The sequence below is a fragment of the Microcaecilia unicolor genome, chromosome 1 (assembly GCF_901765095.1).
Source record: "Microcaecilia unicolor chromosome 1, aMicUni1.1, whole genome shotgun sequence".
Lineage (NCBI taxonomy): Eukaryota > Metazoa > Chordata > Amphibia > Gymnophiona > Siphonopidae > Microcaecilia > Microcaecilia unicolor.
This window is the reverse complement of record NC_044031.1, coordinates 519032768-519050725: the sequence shown is the minus strand read 5'-3', so window position 1 is coordinate 519050725 and position 17958 is coordinate 519032768. Positions and strand designations below refer to the sequence as shown.

At 38.2% G+C, this 17958-nt stretch overlaps 1 protein-coding gene across 1 annotated transcript in view; it reads right to left on the bottom strand.

Annotated features, from left to right (window-relative positions):
- Positions 1-17958, bottom strand: part of CRISPLD1 (cysteine rich secretory protein LCCL domain containing 1) — an 88520-nt gene that overhangs the window by 48069 nt on the left and 22493 nt on the right. The window contains exons 2-5 of the mRNA XM_030190176.1: positions 16049-16167; positions 13124-13256; positions 9230-9345; positions 6419-6519 (exon numbers count right to left, since the gene is read on the bottom strand). Coding sequence (XP_030046036.1) covers positions 6419-6519; positions 9230-9345; positions 13124-13256; positions 16049-16167 — 469 coding nt within the window. The remainder of the gene's footprint in view (positions 1-6418; positions 6520-9229; positions 9346-13123; positions 13257-16048; positions 16168-17958) is intronic.

Sequence of the window (17958 nt, the reverse complement as noted above, 5' to 3'; positions counted from 1 at the left end):
CAGCAGTGCAAAATAATTCCTCAGCCCTCCAAACCGGAGTGTTTAAAGAGTCCTCTGCAGCCTGAGGTAAATTTCCTGATGAGCAGAAGCCCTGTTTTGGACCAAGGCAGATGCCCTCCCCTGGTTGTTCCCTCCTATGCCACAGCCTCTAAAGAACTCCAAGCCCCAGTGCCTCCCATCAATCTCCCAAGCCTTCATCACTCTCACCCCCTGCCCTGTCATGTCCTCCCCAACCCTGCCTGCCTGCTTCCTCTGATACTGTAGAAGGCTCTCTAGAGCAGAAAAGACTCCTACTGTCTTTCTGCTCTATTCACCCCAGAGCTGAACAGTTTTCCTTTGAAAATTATCTTCAATGTAAACAGATATTTAAAAAAAACCCTCAAAGACCTTGCTTGCACATAGGACAGTCCTCTCCTCAAGGTGCTGTAATTTCACACATGGTAAAAATGGAATGGGGATAAATTACATTATAGGCAGTGTAGAGAACTAAAAATAAACAAGGCAAAACTTGAGGGTCAAGCACAGGGGTTACCAGAAACTTGTCCATACGTGTATTTATTAGTGACAGTATGAGTTTTGTAACTAGTAAAAAGTCACATCCAGTAGGTGAGTCAATGTTACAGGAATCTACAGAGCTGTTCCGATCAGAGTCAATCCCAGAGTGAGCAATGTCAAATCTGTCTACAAGACGCACATTGATGTCATTCATTATCGCAAGACAGATGTCAGGCGGCTGCATGGTATTGATGAGAACCAAAAGAACAAAGCATGTTAAACATGTTCCATCAGCATCAGATATAATGGTGGATGAGGTCCAAGCCTTACGTGATTTAACATCTAAACAATTCAAAACTACTTTGAACTAAAATCTGACTTACAGGCTCTTACTGTGAAGCTCTCTGCATTTCAGCTCTATATTGAAACTTTGGAAACGTGTGCGGATCAAGTGATCTTATTATTAGCCCAGCAACATGAAAAAGCTGGAACAGGATATCGAAGACCTCTCCAATCGACATTGTCAAAATAATATTTGGATCATTAATCTTATGGAAGGAGTTAAAGGGTCAGATATGATTAAATTTCTCCAGTCTTAGGGCCCTGTTTACTAAGGCACATTAGCATTTTTAATGCACCTACGATTAGTATGCGCGCTAACTGTGTAGGCACTGTAAAAAAATGTTCTACTTTACCTGTACTGTACTGCCTCCCATCCCCCCCTCTGTCTTTTCTGTACCTGGCTGCTAGTCACTGCTGGTAACCATAGACAGGAATGCAGACATCCCTGGCTTCTGTTACTATGGCAGCCCAGTATCTGGAATACACATCTTTTCTTCAGTTACAAGATGGTAAGGTCAAATGTACCAATAGGGGTTTGGCAAGACACCTATGCTACCTTCGATTGGTGTAGGAGGGGGGAGAGGTGACGACATCACTTTTTCTATAAGAATACCTGCACACAAAGAAATCTTCAGAATTAGCCATATTTTGCAGGAGACTTTTCTCTGTCCTGATTCAGGGCATCCTTGCTAATTGGCTATTCTCTAGGAAATATATTTTCCCTTCTTTATTTCTGCATTGCTTCTGGTAAGAACTATTTCTTTATAACAGAACTATCCTCGCCTTTCTTTATATTTTATCTCGCTTCAGAACCACTGATATATTTCCTGCTTGAACCCCTGATATATTTCTCTCTCTCTCTCTCTCTCCATACTTTCAGATAACATGTGCTGATCCCTACATGTTTTCAGATAACATGTGACCTATCTCTGTCTCTCTCTCTCTCTCTCCCTCTCTCTCTAAGAAAGCCTGGTCTCAGGAAACACCTGTGATCTCTCTGTTTCTCTCTCTCTCTCTCTCTCTTTACTTCCAGATAACATGTGCTGATCTCTCTCTCTCTCATTTTCTTTGTCCTCTTTACAACTGTTCCTTATCAAATTAGTCTGATTGCTTATTATTATTATTACCTAAGCTATTGATATTAGATTCTGTACATGTGATATTTTTCCAACTGAGATTCTGTACATGTGATGATATTTTTCTAACTGAGATTCTGTACATGTGATATTTTCCCAAGACTTTCAAACTGATATCTGAAGCTGTGCTGGTAAGAATAAAAACCACTTCTAACTCTCTGATTCCTTTAAACTTATTCTATAATATTTTTCTTAATTTTGGTACAAAGTGAATAGCATAAACGCAGCCAGTTCAGCACCAATAAGGATATTGTAGGCGCGTACACTGTTAACGCGTGTTAAAAATGCTAACACACCTATAACGCGGCTTAGTAAACAGGGCCCTTAGATTCAAGAGACTTTGCAAATCACTGCACATCTCCCGCTTCACTTTGAGCGAGCTCATAAAACATCAATGAAACTTAAAGCAGGGCAACAACACCGTAAGCCTGTAGTAGTACACCTTTGTGATTTCCTCAAGCTTTGGAGATCTTATCTAAGGCACACAATATTCCAAATCTGTAATTTGATGGTAAGAAAGGTTTCTTTGTACTATACCTTGCTCAGACTACTGCTAGAAAAAGGAAATCTTTTCTAGAAATGCGTGCCCATGTAAAGTCTTTAGGAACTCGTTTTGGCTTCCGTTACCCAGCCACAATAAGTGTCACCTTAATCAATACCACTCGTTTGTTGTTTATTCTCTCGACCAGCTGCACATATATTTGGATAACCTTCAATCACAGGGTATGACCACTTGAACGTACCTCATAGTGCATGCTCCTCAACAACATGTGACTTCCTCTCTTATTGTATGCCTGATCGGCTCTCTATTGTTATTAATACTGCTTTTACAAGCTGTTTATTATGGTCTACTCTTTTATGATATTTTTTCAAAAACTGTCTTCTATTTGGTGGTTACTTAATGACAACAAATGAAATTTGTTTTTATTGTTTCCTTTGGCAACATTGCTGTTTCAATACATGGTCCTTGTTTTTTGATTTGGTATTTGGAGTTTTAAATTCTCATTACTTTTGTTCATAGAGCAGTGATTTGGGTTCTTATTGTCATCTGCTCATAGATCCATTTTTTCACAGTTTTTCTGGTTGAATTGTAATGGTTCTTTATACCATTTTTTCCTATGTGTTGACCACATTTAAACTGTGTCACTATTATTTCTTTCTTTTTAAAGATAAATGTATGGTACTATGCAATAATGTGTTTCAATATACTTTTACAATAATATATTGGCTAATCAAGACATTCCTCTCACCATAGTTTCCTGGAATGTTAACCGTCTAAGATATCCCATAAAAGGAAAAAACAATAAAACATTGTATATTAGAGAAAACTGAAACCATATATAATCTGTTTATAGGAAACTCATATTCCTAATATAAACACATTTATCAAGGATAATTTGATTTCTTTCTCTATAGATTCTCCTTCAGCTGTGAGGAGAAATATAGTCTCCATTCTTTTCCTTAAAGATCTTAATTCTACACTATTAGATTAAGACATTGATCTGCATGGTAGATAAGTAATTCTAAAACTGTATTTATATAATGAAAATATGGTTATTGCTAACATTTATGCTCCGACTTCTGACCCCCAAAAGTTTTTATTACTTTATTTCAAAAATTACAAATCTTTGAATTTATCACAATTGTTCTTATAGGGGATTTTAATATTCCTTAAGATATGTATTTGGATAGACACTACAAGTCAAAGCTTCTATCATCTAAATCCTCCACTACTCTTCATTCTTTTCTGACACATTTTAACTTGCTTGATCCCTGGAGGTTACAGCCAGGGAATACACATTCTTCTTTGCTTCAAGTAACAGTTTCTCCAGACTTGACTATTTTCTACTTTTTCATTCCTTGATTGACTCTATTCTTTCTACCTCCATATCTCCTATAGTTATCTCTGACCACACTCTGATTACACTCATTATTAAGTGTAAGATCTCTGCCCCTCTGAGAACTCCTTTGTGGCGCTTACATACTAATTTACTTACAGATGAAAAGGTTATATCTCATATCAGGCAATTTATATCAGAATTCTTCAAAATCAGCATTTCAAATGAAGTTAATATACTCACAGTGTGGGATGCATTTAAGGAAGCCCTGAGGGAGGAATTAATTTCACTTAATGCCATATCAGAACTTCAGAAAATCAAATTAAAGATGCAGAGAATGCTTACATAGCATCTAATTATCCTTTAATGCTCAATAAAATCTGTCAAAAAATGCTTTAAATAAACATAGTGCTAAAGCTGGACAAGAAATATTTAGTGTAACGCTAGACACTACACCAAGTCTAACAAAAGTAGCAAGATGTTAGTGAACTATTTAAAGTGTAAACATCTTAAGGTTCAAATTCTAGTCACTAAACTCACTGATAGTCAAAATTCCTCCTCTCTGACTGATATTTTCAAGGCCTTCCATTCTTTATACTTCCAGCTGTATCAATCAGAATTCTTTACTATAACTTCCCAAATATATGATTTTTTGACCTTTTTACAAGGTCCTAAATGGTCTGAATTTAATTCCAACTCTCTTCAGCAGGAGATATCTCTTCAGGAAATGGTCATTAAAGGCACTCTATCAGGTAAAACTCTGGGTCCTGATGGTATTCCAAAAGAGTTCTGCAATCTTTTTGAATCTGAACTGTCTATTTTTACATATGACTTGTTTAATTATTTGTCAACAGAGACAGTTGATGCTAGTCATTTTCTAATGACTAGTTGAACAATTTTGATGTTGTTATATTTCATAATTTTCAATATGATTTCTTTGAAAAAAAAGAATCACTCTCACTCAAAGAAATACTCCAGTCCAGGTTTTATAAATCAAACACAAACTTTACTTAAACTCTGCAGCAGGCAGTTCATCCAGAATTCATATGTTCTGGAAGCAAACAGTTCTTTCAATATCCAACAAGTCAATTTGTATCCAACTATATAACTTATTCAAAAGAAGGTTAAGTGCCAGTTCCAGACCTTTGGTGTAGTTTAATAGTCCACTTCTAAATTATGGTATGTACATATTTACAACTCCTCCAGACCATTACCCATCCTTTTGGGCAAAACAATCCAAGGCTATGCCTGCATCACTTCTTTAACAAACCTCTCAGGATCAGAACTCCCTGTCTGTCCTTTCCCTCCCAAAGGGAGACTCCTTCTCTGTTCCTGCTCCTGGACTGGGTCACCCCTGCTTCCTGCCCGGAGCACTCCTCTACACCACAGTTAATGCTTTTACTGGCAGAAACCTCCACTTAATACAGCCTTAGGTTGTTGGGCCTATCTAGGACACCCACTCTCCACACAGGTCCTGGTAGGGGTAGAGGCAACCAAAGACCATGTGCTCTATACAATAACAACTTTTATTAACTCCAAACTCCACCCCTACTGTCATTCAATAACTGTATCAGGTGTTCAGCGCTGCGTGCGTCTGGTAGCGCTACACAAATGCTAATAATAATACACATTTTTCCGTATGCTGACAGCTTTCTATGAGCGAGTAAACCAGAGGCATTGTATCTCGACTGTGTCTGGTTACACATTTCTTGGAAAGTAAAAAAACAAGATTTTCTGACCCCTGAAGCAGGCGCTTGTGCGCCGAAACACGGCCCATGTCGGGTCAAGTTCACAATAAAGGAGAACATTGATTATCCCAATCTTGAAGGCCCAGTGTTGCTTTTTTTTGTTGGTGTGTTATTCAATAACTAGAAACATTTCCCTCAGCAGTTCTCCATAAACACTCCCCCTTGGGGCTGGGCTTCTCACTTTCTCTTAACTCATTTCCCTCCCCCCCCCCCCCCCCAGTGACTATTACAACAGGGGATCTCATCAATTTAGTATGGGGGGGGGGGTTACATAGGGAAAATGCATCCTTTCTTCTTGTGTATTGTTGATTCCCCCATCCTACTGGGCATGGAGAAATCAACTGTATCAGATGATCTGGGAGTCTAGATTGGCTTCATTTACTGTTTGACACAAGAAATATTTCTGCTTATTTGGGAGCCTTATTTGCAATCACTGTCTGTACGGGCTCAAAGCTTGATTCTTAATTCCCTGAAATAGTTGCTTTATTTAATATTTAGTCAAGGTGTTTTGTTATGCTTCAGTATTTCTAGGATTAAAGGGGGGGGGATTATTTCTTAATGGGATAGGGAGGGAAGTGATAGAGATGGTGGGGGGATGGTATTGAATAGGGGGAAAGGGGTTTTGGAAATGGGTTTCATAATTGCAGGTGAGAGATTATAAGAAAACAGACCTCTTATGGAGTTTTGTCTTTTTTCTCGTTCTTGAGGGGAAAAAAGGGGTATCTATGGAATTGAGAGGGGGATGAGTTGGTATATTTTTGTAAAACTTAGAAGATTTTATTCTCAATAAAAAATTGTTTAAGGTTTTTTTAAAAAACAGCATACAGAATGTATTTTTATACACATGCTTCCAACTTACCCTTGTAGCAAAGATTTTTTCTACAACCCCCTCCAAAGCTTGGTGGACAGGCTGAGCAAGGGCGGCCATGTTTGTAAGGAGCGTGACCCCACCAGTTGCCTCTAGGAGAAACAAAAGAGGACAGGTAATAAGGTGACATTGTAGTTCAGGGCAAGATAACTACTATGAAAACTTCTCCCAATTAAAAATACATTAAAAATGGCTAGGTTGATATTCCAAGCAATTAAACCAGACAGGAGAGGCTGCTGGCTGGTCCAGGAGCAAATATTCAGTACCACTTAACCAGATAGTGCTACTGAATATTTGCCTTGACCACCATGGAACTCTCTGGTTTGACACAAGGGGAGAAGAGCTTAGTACTCAATTTGGAGACAAAAAGGGGCGTACCTCGAAAAAGCTTGAAGCGAAATACGTGGTGGTATGCAGCCCCATATGATCTGAGATGGTTTTCTAAAAATCCCCTTGAATCCTTTAAGATAAGTACAGAATCATTTCTGACTAAAAATATTGTGTTGTTATATAAAAAAGGAAAATGATTTGAAAAAAGATATATGAAAGACCGATGACGAGAAAGGTGGACATTAACACTGCATTAATACTAAACAGCGGAATACCGCCTCTGATGGTCTGAAAATACCTTTCCATATGAATGTGCATTAATTGATTATAGCAGTAATTAGCTCAAATATCTTTTGTGTGAACACATATAATATTGATTACTGCAGAGATTTAATACGTGGAGGGGCATAATCGAACGGGGAGCCCAAGTTTTCATGAGGGCGTCCTCACAGGACAGCCCCGTGAAGGGGCGGAGAAACCCGTATTATCGAAACAAGATGGACATCCATCTTTCGTTTGATAATACGGTCGGGGACGCCCAAATCTCAACATTCAGGTCAACCTTAGACTATTTATATGTTCTCTCAGTTATAAAATTATCCCCTGAGAGGTTCATTTTGTAACAGGTCACCTACAAAGCAAGTATATAAATGAGTTACATTGCTTTTGATAGGGAAAGCATGTATGAAATTTCCCTTTGAATATTACCCCACAGGGCTTTTTTTAATCTGTAAATAAATCTGCAACTTCCCTCCAGCTCTATAAATTTGGATCAAATAGGTCTGCACAAAATCTCTGTCCGGCAGATATTCAGCCGGCACCGGACTGCATGTTTTCCACTCAACACCAGCACAGGCTGGTTAAGTTTATAGCAGCCTAAGGTAGGCCGGCTATTTGGGTAGCCCAATTAGCCACCAAACGTAGCCAGCGATATGTTAAATATTCGCAGCTAGTGGGCTATATCACGCCGGTTAGCCACTGACCCTCAGATCCTATATACTGCGACTTGAATTGTGTGTGCAAATCCAGTCAAATTCTGGATTTGCACTTGCACTTGCAACTTAATTAGCTTGACAAACCAATCAGCACTGATAACTGAACTTAACAATTATTGACACTAATTGGCATTAATTAGAATTTATATGAACAAATGTTTAAGCATATTCTATAAAGTAATGTGTGTAAATTCTAAGACGCGGTCCTGAAAAGGGGGTGTGGCCATGAGTAGGTCATGGGTGTTCCTAGAATTTATACACACTAGTATAGAATCTGCCCATTCCACTTGTAATTAAGAGTTGACATTTACACCAGGATTTCATTGGCGTAAATGGCTGTGACTAAGTATAGTCACAAAAAAACAGGTGTTGGGTGTATTCTATAAACTATGCCTAGATTTAGGTGTATTCTATAAATTTAGTTGCAGTTTATAGAATACACTTAGGCGTATTTTTTTTCAGCGTCAATGTTTTAGGCATGATATATAGAATCTAGCCCTATACGATGACCATTTAATATTTGCAGATAGCTGGTTAAGTGCTATTTAACCAGCTAGGAGCCATTCTTGGCCCTCCAGCTAAACATCCAGTCAGAGTTAACCGTTTCATTTTGTGCTCAACAGCTCGGAATTTCTATCCCAAACTAGCTTCTTCATAAGCCTTACCTAGCATCATCTCTTTTAAATACAGTAATTGAAATAAAGTCCAGAAGTTGGGGGCGGAGAGGGAAGAACTCCCTCTCAGTATAGTTTATGAGAAAGGGATTTAATGTGCTCGACATTTCGATCACTTCTCTAAAATTTTCAAAGCCTTTCTTTGGGTTTTGTTCACACTTAATGGTGTTGGCGTTTAAATTGTTCCATGGCATGGCACCAAGATATGTATCCGATAAGCTGTCAATTTATACTCCTAAGTGATCATTACATTCTCAGAGCGGGAGGCGTTTTCTTTTACCTCCTACCAGATCTTTTCAGTTAGAGTGTGCTCGCTCTCGAGCTTACTCTTATTTTATGACCTGGTTGTGGAACAAGATTCCTCCCTCTGTGAGATCTATCAATGATCTTTTGGGATTTCATAAGGCTGTTAAAACTTGCTTGGTTTGATCTAGCAATTTGATGAGTTGAAATGGAAATTGTCAGGCTAGAACTGTTGTTTAGTTACCTAATTTTGCTATATGTTGTACTGTTTTATTATATTATGAATGCAATTCTGTAATCCATTCTGGGTGCTGTGGGGAGCATGGGCTAAATAATAGAATACATAAATAAATATTGAACTGTGTGTGATTTCCTCCCAATATTTTCTTTTCAGACAAATTGCTCTTATACCCTTATGGTGTTTGTATATCTTATAATGTTTGTGAATATATTATAAAGCATTTCACAATTCTCGAATTTTACACTATTTAAACAGAAAGGCCACAAATTGAGAACTTGGGAATGAACAGTTGGAGTAAGAGTAATTCTTTGAAACTTACTTGGGAGAATAATTGCACACCAGGTAAATTGCCTTAGGCCATACCTGTCCCCAGACGTTCATGTTATGGCACAAATTAATAGCGCAGCCTATTTTGCTACTCGTTGCCCATACTACCTAAGTGATAGAAAACAAGATCAGGTTAAAATCACAGTGATCAACTGAAACAAATTATAGTTAGGAAACGGTGGCATCGCTAAGATTAATCAGTACATGTCATACAATTAGAATGGCTAAAGATGTACACATACTAGGATGTAGTACCTATAATTAGGTGTCTGGAGTGTACTTAGATCAAGCCTAATTTATGAAGGAATAGGCTCCTACTAGGAATAGAATACCTACATTTCTTTATAAATTACTAGCTGAATAGGGTAGATATATAACCCTTAATTCTATAAAAGTCACCAAAAATTCTGCGTGCAAATTTGGGTGCACACCCAATTTTCTGGTGCAATTTAATTGAATAACGAGCTAATTAGTGCCAATAATTGGCTTTTTAACAAGCAATTATTGGCACTAATTAGATTTAATTAGCATTTATACATATAAATTTAGGCACAACCTGAAAAAGTGGGCAGAGAAGTGGGAGGGTCATGGGTGTAACGGGACTGTTCCTAAAATTAATATGCATTGTTATAGAATAACAGGGAAAATGCACCTAATGTAGGCACGTTCGTTTGCATTATGTTTCAGTTGGTACAAATGGCTGCACCCAAAGTTAGGTGTAATTTCTGGGCATCAGTGCTATTCTATAAACCATGCCTAAAATTAAACACAAGTACTTATGCTAGTCATAGGTCCGGGGTGTGTATGCCTATGCATCAGTAATAGGGGTGTAACTTACAGTAATCTATAAGTTATGCACATAACTATGAGTCCAACCCATGCTCTACCTAGACTCCCCTGTTTATGCAGTAATCCCCGGATTCTATATAGTGCGCCTAGCATTCTGTGCCAAAATCCAAGCATTTTTTGTAACAACACATGTAACTTAATTAGCTTAACAAGCCAATTGGCATTGTTAACAGCACTTAACAAGCAATAATGAGCACTAATTGGCAATAATTAGAATTTACGCACATAACTTGCTAAGCATTTTCTGTAATGCACTGTGCTTAAATTCTAATGCATGCAGGCAAAACAGGGCATGGTTATTGGCAGGGAAATGGACATTTTGTGGGTGTTCCAAAATTTGCACATGTTGTTTTAGAACATGGCCCAATGCACCTAAATCTTTGCGCCGGGATTTATGTCACAATTTTCATTGGTGTAAATGAAGGTGCATAGTTTTAGGCGCTAGATTATCAAATCAACGTATTCTATGTACCGCATCTACATATAGGTGCCCGTTATAGAATACATTTAGGCAAAAATGTTTTCCATGTGGATTTTCTAGGCACCATATATAGAATTTCCCCTTATGTAACAGTCATTTTCTATGTGCATAGAGGGTAATTCTATATAGTGTACCAAAAGATAGGTATCAAATAGGTGCCTACCTTTTGGAGTTCAGCAGAAGTTAACAGAATTTAAGTGTCAAAATGGGGGTGAAAGAGTAGTTAGGCACCTAAGTGCACTGAGGGGCCCTTTTACTAAGCTATGGTAAAAGGTGCCCTGTGCCAGCGGTGGCAGCTGTTTTTGCCGCATGCCAGGCCCCTTTTTACTGCAGTGGGTTAAAATGGCCAAAAATGAAATGTCCATGCAGTAAGTTCGCACTTGCTGTGTGGCCATTTTGGGGGGAAGCACTTACCACCACTCATTGAGGTGGCGGTAAGGGCTCCCATGCTATCCCGGTGGTAACCCCCTGCAAATCTGGAAATGCCACACACTAGGGGTGGAACTACCGCCAGCGCCTATGTTGGGCTGGTGGTAGTTTTGGACTGGCATGTGATAAGCTCACTGTAGGCTTACCGCAGCTTAGTAAAAGGGCCCTTTATGCACTTTCTATAACTCAGCTCCTAAATGTTCTAGCATGTAATTGCAAAGGAGGCATTCACATGGGAAGGGTATAGATGGGTCATGGGCATTCTATTTCAGTGCACACTTTATTGAATACTGTCAATTAGGTGCCTAATTGCTGCATTTAGATGCACCCATTTACACTTGTCATAGAGCAAGTACAAGTGGTGGCACCTACGTATATGCACTGAGGGGAAGATTCTATATATGGCACCTAAAAAATCAGCGCTGAAATCATTACCAACTAAGTACAGTGATACCTCGGTTTTCGTCGATAATCCGTCCGAAAACAATCGGCAAAATCCGAAACCGACGAAAACCGAGGCAATTATTTCCATATGGAATTGTTTGGCTAGACGCGCAGGGTGATGCTCACACAACAAGAAACAATGCCACACTGAGCAGGAGAACGTGTGGGTTGCCCTTTGTTTTTGCAAAATTAGCAGCGAGGACACATGGGCATGGCGATGAAATCCGAGACAAATTTTTCGCAGAAAAAATCGACGAAACCCGAAACCGACAATAACCGAAGTCAACGAAAACCTTGGTACTACTGTATATTGTATCATCAGTGCCTAGATTTAGGCACCGATTATAGAATATGCTTAGTTGATATTTCAGTGCATAAATCTACATGTATCCATTTACACCAACAAAAATGTGGCATAAATCTCAGCACATAGATTTAGGCGCACTGGGCCATCTTCTATAACTAGGTGCATAAATTTCAGAATGCCCACGAAAAGCCCATTCCCCGCTTATAACCATGCCCCTTTATGCCTGCACTCATTAGAAGTTCAGCGCACATCCTTACAGCATACGCTTAGCTACTTGTGCACCTAAATTCTAATCACTGCCAATTAGTGCTCATTTTTGCTTGTTAAGTGCTGTTATAAGTGCTCATTAGCTTAAGTTATGTGCATTGTTATAGAATCAGCAAGGATCTCTAGGCGTGCAATATAGAATCCGGGGATCAATGACTGACTTACATTAGTATTCTATAACTCATTAGGCACACAAATTTGCTGTTATAGAACACTAGCTTAGCACCTAGATTTTGGGTGCCTAACTTTTAGCATCTTTTATAAAATTGCCACCTTGGGGAGGAATTCTAGATAGATCACCCAAAGTTAGGCACTGAAAAGATCCGTGCTGAGTCCCTATTCTGTAAAGGGTGTCTGACCTTTATAGAATACTGGCATAGTGCACAAGTCTTGCCTAAATTTGTGCACCTGGCTTACAGCTGAAAGAAGCAGGTATAAGTCCGGCACCCCAAAGTTAGGCTCGGATTGTCACTATTTTGTAATTTAATGCATAACTTTTCACATCTTGTTTTGTTTGTTGTTTGTTTTGGGCTTTTTTTTTTGGGGGGGGGGGGGGAGGTTAAGCTCCTGAAAACAATGACATCTCTTGAGGTGGAGATATTTTTTCCAGTGAAAATTGGCCCAGCAAAGCCTTTTATTTATTTATTTTTTTTTTTTGCATGCTGATTTTCACATTTTTATGCATTATTTTGTTCTTTTGCTTGCTTTTGCAGTGTAGCAGCTCATTAATGCCAAATATATATAAACCTTTGCATAAAGTTTGCTACTGCAAAGTGTTCTTTTGCAAAGGCACTTCGCAAACGTAAAGTTCATGTAAACAATAGTAGAAAACACCTGAACTTTCACAGTTTTACATTTCCAAGCATTTTGTGCCATTCCTCACACAAAATGCATGTTTGCAAAATCATTTCACTTTAATACATAGGGGGCTAAAGGAATTAACACAAGTTACTTTCTTGGCTCTAGACATTTTTCAAATGTGAACAGTGAAATTGTGTTGGGATGTACTTTCTTATGTTTCTTTCCATAAATACCATAAGGAAATAAGAAACTGATAGAAAAAAAGTGGAACATATGAAGCCACAATTTAACAAATAAATATTGAATACCTGCGTATAATGGGTACACACTGGCCCTGAACATCTGTAAGGACAATGTGGGTTGCATTCTTGAGGGTAAGGGAAGGTGTAGTCTCTAACTTCATCATACCAGGCCTGAACATGAAATGTTGGAGGCCTGTACCTACATTGAGAAACATTGTGAAATAAAACAGAAATAGATAGAATACCAACAATTTAAAAAATTGAATAAATAAGACAATTCTAGAAATGGTGCCTTAATTTAGGTACCACAATGCTGCACACTGACCCCTTGATTCTATAAAGGTCACCAAACATTGCATGTGCAAATTTAGGCATGGCCCTGACTTGTGCGCATAATTCAATAGAATAACAAGCCAATTAGTGCCAATAATTGGCTTTTTAACAAGCACTTATTGGCACTAATTAGATTTAATATGGGATTATGCATATAAAGTTAGGCACAGGATCCACACCTACAATTTACACGTGGCCCAAAAAAGGAGGTGCAGAAAAGGGAGGGTCATGGGCATTTCAGGGCAGATCAGAGACGTGATTTTAAGTTACATGTGTAACTATAGAATAACAGTGCTCTGTGTGTAAATTTAGGCATGGGCATTTGCACCATGTTTTCATTGGTACAAATGGCAGTACCTAAATTTACATATGACCTCCATTCTATCTGGGTCTTGTATACTGACCATTATTCCTAACAGGATTTACAGCAGTTCACAGAAAGAAAAATACCATCACTAAAGAGGAAATTTACAAAACAAGACAAATTAATACAGGCCTGAACTTAACATTCATATAAGTAAGACTTTAACATCTTCCTAACTAGCCAATACGAAGATTGTGTTCTCATATTCAAAGGTAACATATTCTAAAGAGAAGCCCCCTAAAAAGGAAATGATCTTTCAATAATTGATTTTAATCCAATATTATTCATTTTAGGATAACCTAATGTTAAAGTCTGATAATAACAAAGATTTTTCCCTAGAAGAACTCTTTAACAGATCCACTAAACCTTCTGCATTTGCCCCAAAAGTGCTATAAAAATTAAACTTATCACCTTGAATCTAACACGCTGCTCAATAGGCAGCCAATGCAGCTCCCTCAGGATAGGTGAAACACTATCAAACTGACCTGAGCCAGACCAGAGATTAATCTGGCTGCTGTATTTTGTAACAACTGCAACCAATTTGTTTCAATTTACAACTGACCTGAGAGTGTAACAATTTACAATAATCCAACTGTGGAAGGAGAATGGCCTGTGCCAAAGTTCTAAAATCTTCTTTTCGTAAAGAAGATCTAATCGCTTGTCTGAGCTTTAAGAAAATGATCTCTTACGCAAAGCACTGACCTGCTTTTCAAATGAGAGGATAGAATCTAAGATGACTCCAAACTTTATGCATGGCTTATTTATTTACTTATTTATTTGCTGCATTTGTATCCCACATTTTCCCACCTCTTTGCAGGCTCAATGTGGCTTACATTATGCCACAATGACAATTGTCATTAACGGAATGAGAAGAACAGAGTATTGTTTCAATTAAGGTACATAAGATATCAAGAAAATTAGAAGTAAAGAAATAGTTAATACATATCAGATATGCAAAATGTAGGATAAAGTATAGCATTAAATAATAACAGTATGATTAAAGTAACCAAATTAAGGAGTTCAATGTTGATTAGTTCTAATACAGATGTGATAATGAGTCTTTTATAGAATACAATTTAAGCATATTTTGCTATGCTGATTTTTTTAGGCACCATATATAGAATTTAGCCATGAGGGCCAAATCTCTAATGCCTTCTGGGCACATCTAAGCCAGTATCAAATTGTAGCAAAAAGCTGCATTGGCACAACAAACTTTAAGCACTACTACTCATGCCAAGTCAATGGCTAGAGTAAGTTGGTGAGTATAAAGTGCACAGGAAACAGAGAAGATGACTCAAAAATAAGTCTCGACAATGCTTAGTTTTTCTAAGTTTATTGTAACAACTTTATAGACTCGACACAGCCGTGTTTCGGCCAAACTGGCCTGCCTCAGAAGTATCTGCAATTTTTCAAAAGATATCTAAATGGAAGGAATATATTCCTTTCTATGTAGAAGACAAAAACCAGTATATGAAGTGGTATGATGGTACCACTATGCAAAATACGGGAAAAAGGGTGAAACGCCAAGATATAACTCATAATTCAAACAAAAGTGCTGCTCTGGACTGACAAATAAACGTCTCCTAATCTTTTGGATAAGGAGACATTCATTCATCAGTCCAAAGCAGCGCTTTTGTTTGAATTGTGAGTTATATCTTAGCATTTTCCCGTTTTTCCCATCAAAGAAGAGTATTTTGCATAGTGGTACCTGATTTTTGTCTTCTACATAGAAAGGAATATATTCCTTCCATTTAGACATCTTTTGAGAGATTTCAGAGACTCCTGATGCAAGCCAGTTTGGCCGAAACACAGCCGTCTCAAGTATATAAAGTTGTACAATAAACTTAGAAAAACTAAACATTGTCAAGAGACTTATTTTTGAGTCATTTTTGCTGTTCCCTGTGTGCTTTCGAATGTGCGAAGATTTGTGTTCTTCTGTGCATAAAGTGCACCATGCAACACACATTACTAATAGAAATTTTAGTACAAGGACAGTATTCTATAAATTGTGTGCTACAGTTGGTGACACACCCATGTCGCACCCATGCTCTGTCCTCGTGTATGCCCCCTTGCAATTACGTGCTATAGCACCTATGTGTTACCTTATAAAATAGTGCAGAGTGTACTTAAGTGTGTAAATGCCAATTAAGATGCCACTTGCATATGCAAAATGCACATAACTGCACATGCCTGTTTATAGAATTGCTCTGATTCTGAATTATTCTCATAATGAAAAAAGTGTACAAAGCTATCTCCATTCTAAATGCAAATACTTCCATCTATATTATCTATACCTGCCCCAGTGTGCTCCCAAATTCTGTCCAATTGATGGAAGCAGATGTGCTGGTCCATGCTCCCAAAGACAGGTTTCGGCCCAGGCTTCTGCAGACCTCTCTAGATCTGTGTCCCAGGTCTAAGATATAAAAAAGAAAAGAGAGAAATATCTGTAGATATTTATACACACCCAAAATATGTAATGATATACAAGACCTCAGTTAAAGTAATTTATAAGACTTGTCTGCGTATCATGATTAGACTGACAGACAGCGCCTATTTTGTGTGTCTACAGAGTGCTATTTATGGGTTGTAAAGTACACAAATAAGCTGTAGTCATTATGATCATGAGATTAAATGGCTATCTTCAAAACAATACTTTTTATATTTGTGACCCACTGAGCGAAAAAGTACCAAAAGTGGGATATGTGACTTATTTATACTACGAGGGGTATCAACTACAGAATCTTGAAAATTTTTAGCTTCAGGTATGAACTAAGAAATGTTTTTCAATAAAAATATATATATATAATTAAAGCCCAGAAATCAATATTCCACTTTAGGTACCTTTTAGCCTCTTGCAGGTTTTAGGCTGCAGAATACAAATAACATTAAAATTGTAATACAAATTGCATGGAGGGGCATAATCGAACGGGGCACCCAAGTTGTCCTGAGGGCGTCCTCGCAGGATGTCCCCGCGAAGGGGCAGGGAAACCTGTATTATCGAAACAAGATGGGCGTCCATCTTTTGCTTCGATAATACAGTCGGGGTCGCCCAAATCTCCACATTTAGGTTGACCTTAGAGATGGTCTACCTAAATGTTGAGATGGTAGACCTTAGAGATGGTCGTCCCTGGTTTTCGACCATAATGGAAACAGAGGACACCCATCTCAAAAATGACCAAATCCAACTCATTTGGTCATAGGAGGAGCCAGCATTCATAGTGCACTGGTTCCCCTGACATGCCAGGACACCAACAGGGCACCCTAGGGGGCACTTTAGTGGACTAACTGATGCACTAGCTGAATGTAAAAAGCCCTTCCCTTACTGATCCCTTAGCGATTCGGGAAGGAACGGGCATGCATGAAGGAAATCACATGCAAATGAGCTGCTCACTGTTAGCTCATTTGCATATGATTTCCTTCATAAGGAGGGGAAGCCAGTGCAGAGCAGCCAAGCATTATGCGTGGCTGCTTTGTGCATGCCAAAGACGGCTTCATACATGCAGACAAGCTGCGTGTATAATAGCCGTCTACAACCTTAAATAAATTGCCATCTACAACCTTAGAAAAATACAAGTCCATGTGAAAACATCCAAGTGATCGTCAGGGATGTCTTTTTTTTTTTTTTAGAGTATTTTATTTATTTATTTATTTGTAGCATTTGTATCCCACATTTTCCCAACAATTTGCAGGCTCAATGTGGCTTACATTTGCCGTAATGGTGGTTGCCATTTCCGGGTAACAGAATTACAAATGGTAATGTGTTAAGTTGCATACATACGTGGTAACATACATATAACATAACATACGTGAAGAAGATCATGGTATAGATATATATCATGTGCATATATATGTTAAGGAAGAATAAATTATGGTAATACATGAAACTTCCTGAGTAAGAAATTGGAAGAATAAATTATTGTAATACATGAACGTTCCTGAGTACGAAATTGGGTTGTATCATTCTTTAGGTCATCGACTATGGAGAGACCATATTCGAAATAGAGATTGAAGTGGTTATGCTTATTCATTAGTAGTAAGGAGGTTGATCAGTCAAGTGATAAGATTTTAATTATGTCTATGTCGTGTAAAGTCTTATTTTTTGGTGTTTAAGGATGGTGTATGGGTGAAGGATGTCCTTTGCTATTGCTCAGTCCCTGTGATCCAAATGTGGATGTTGCTGTGAAAAGGATGTCCACACCTGCTA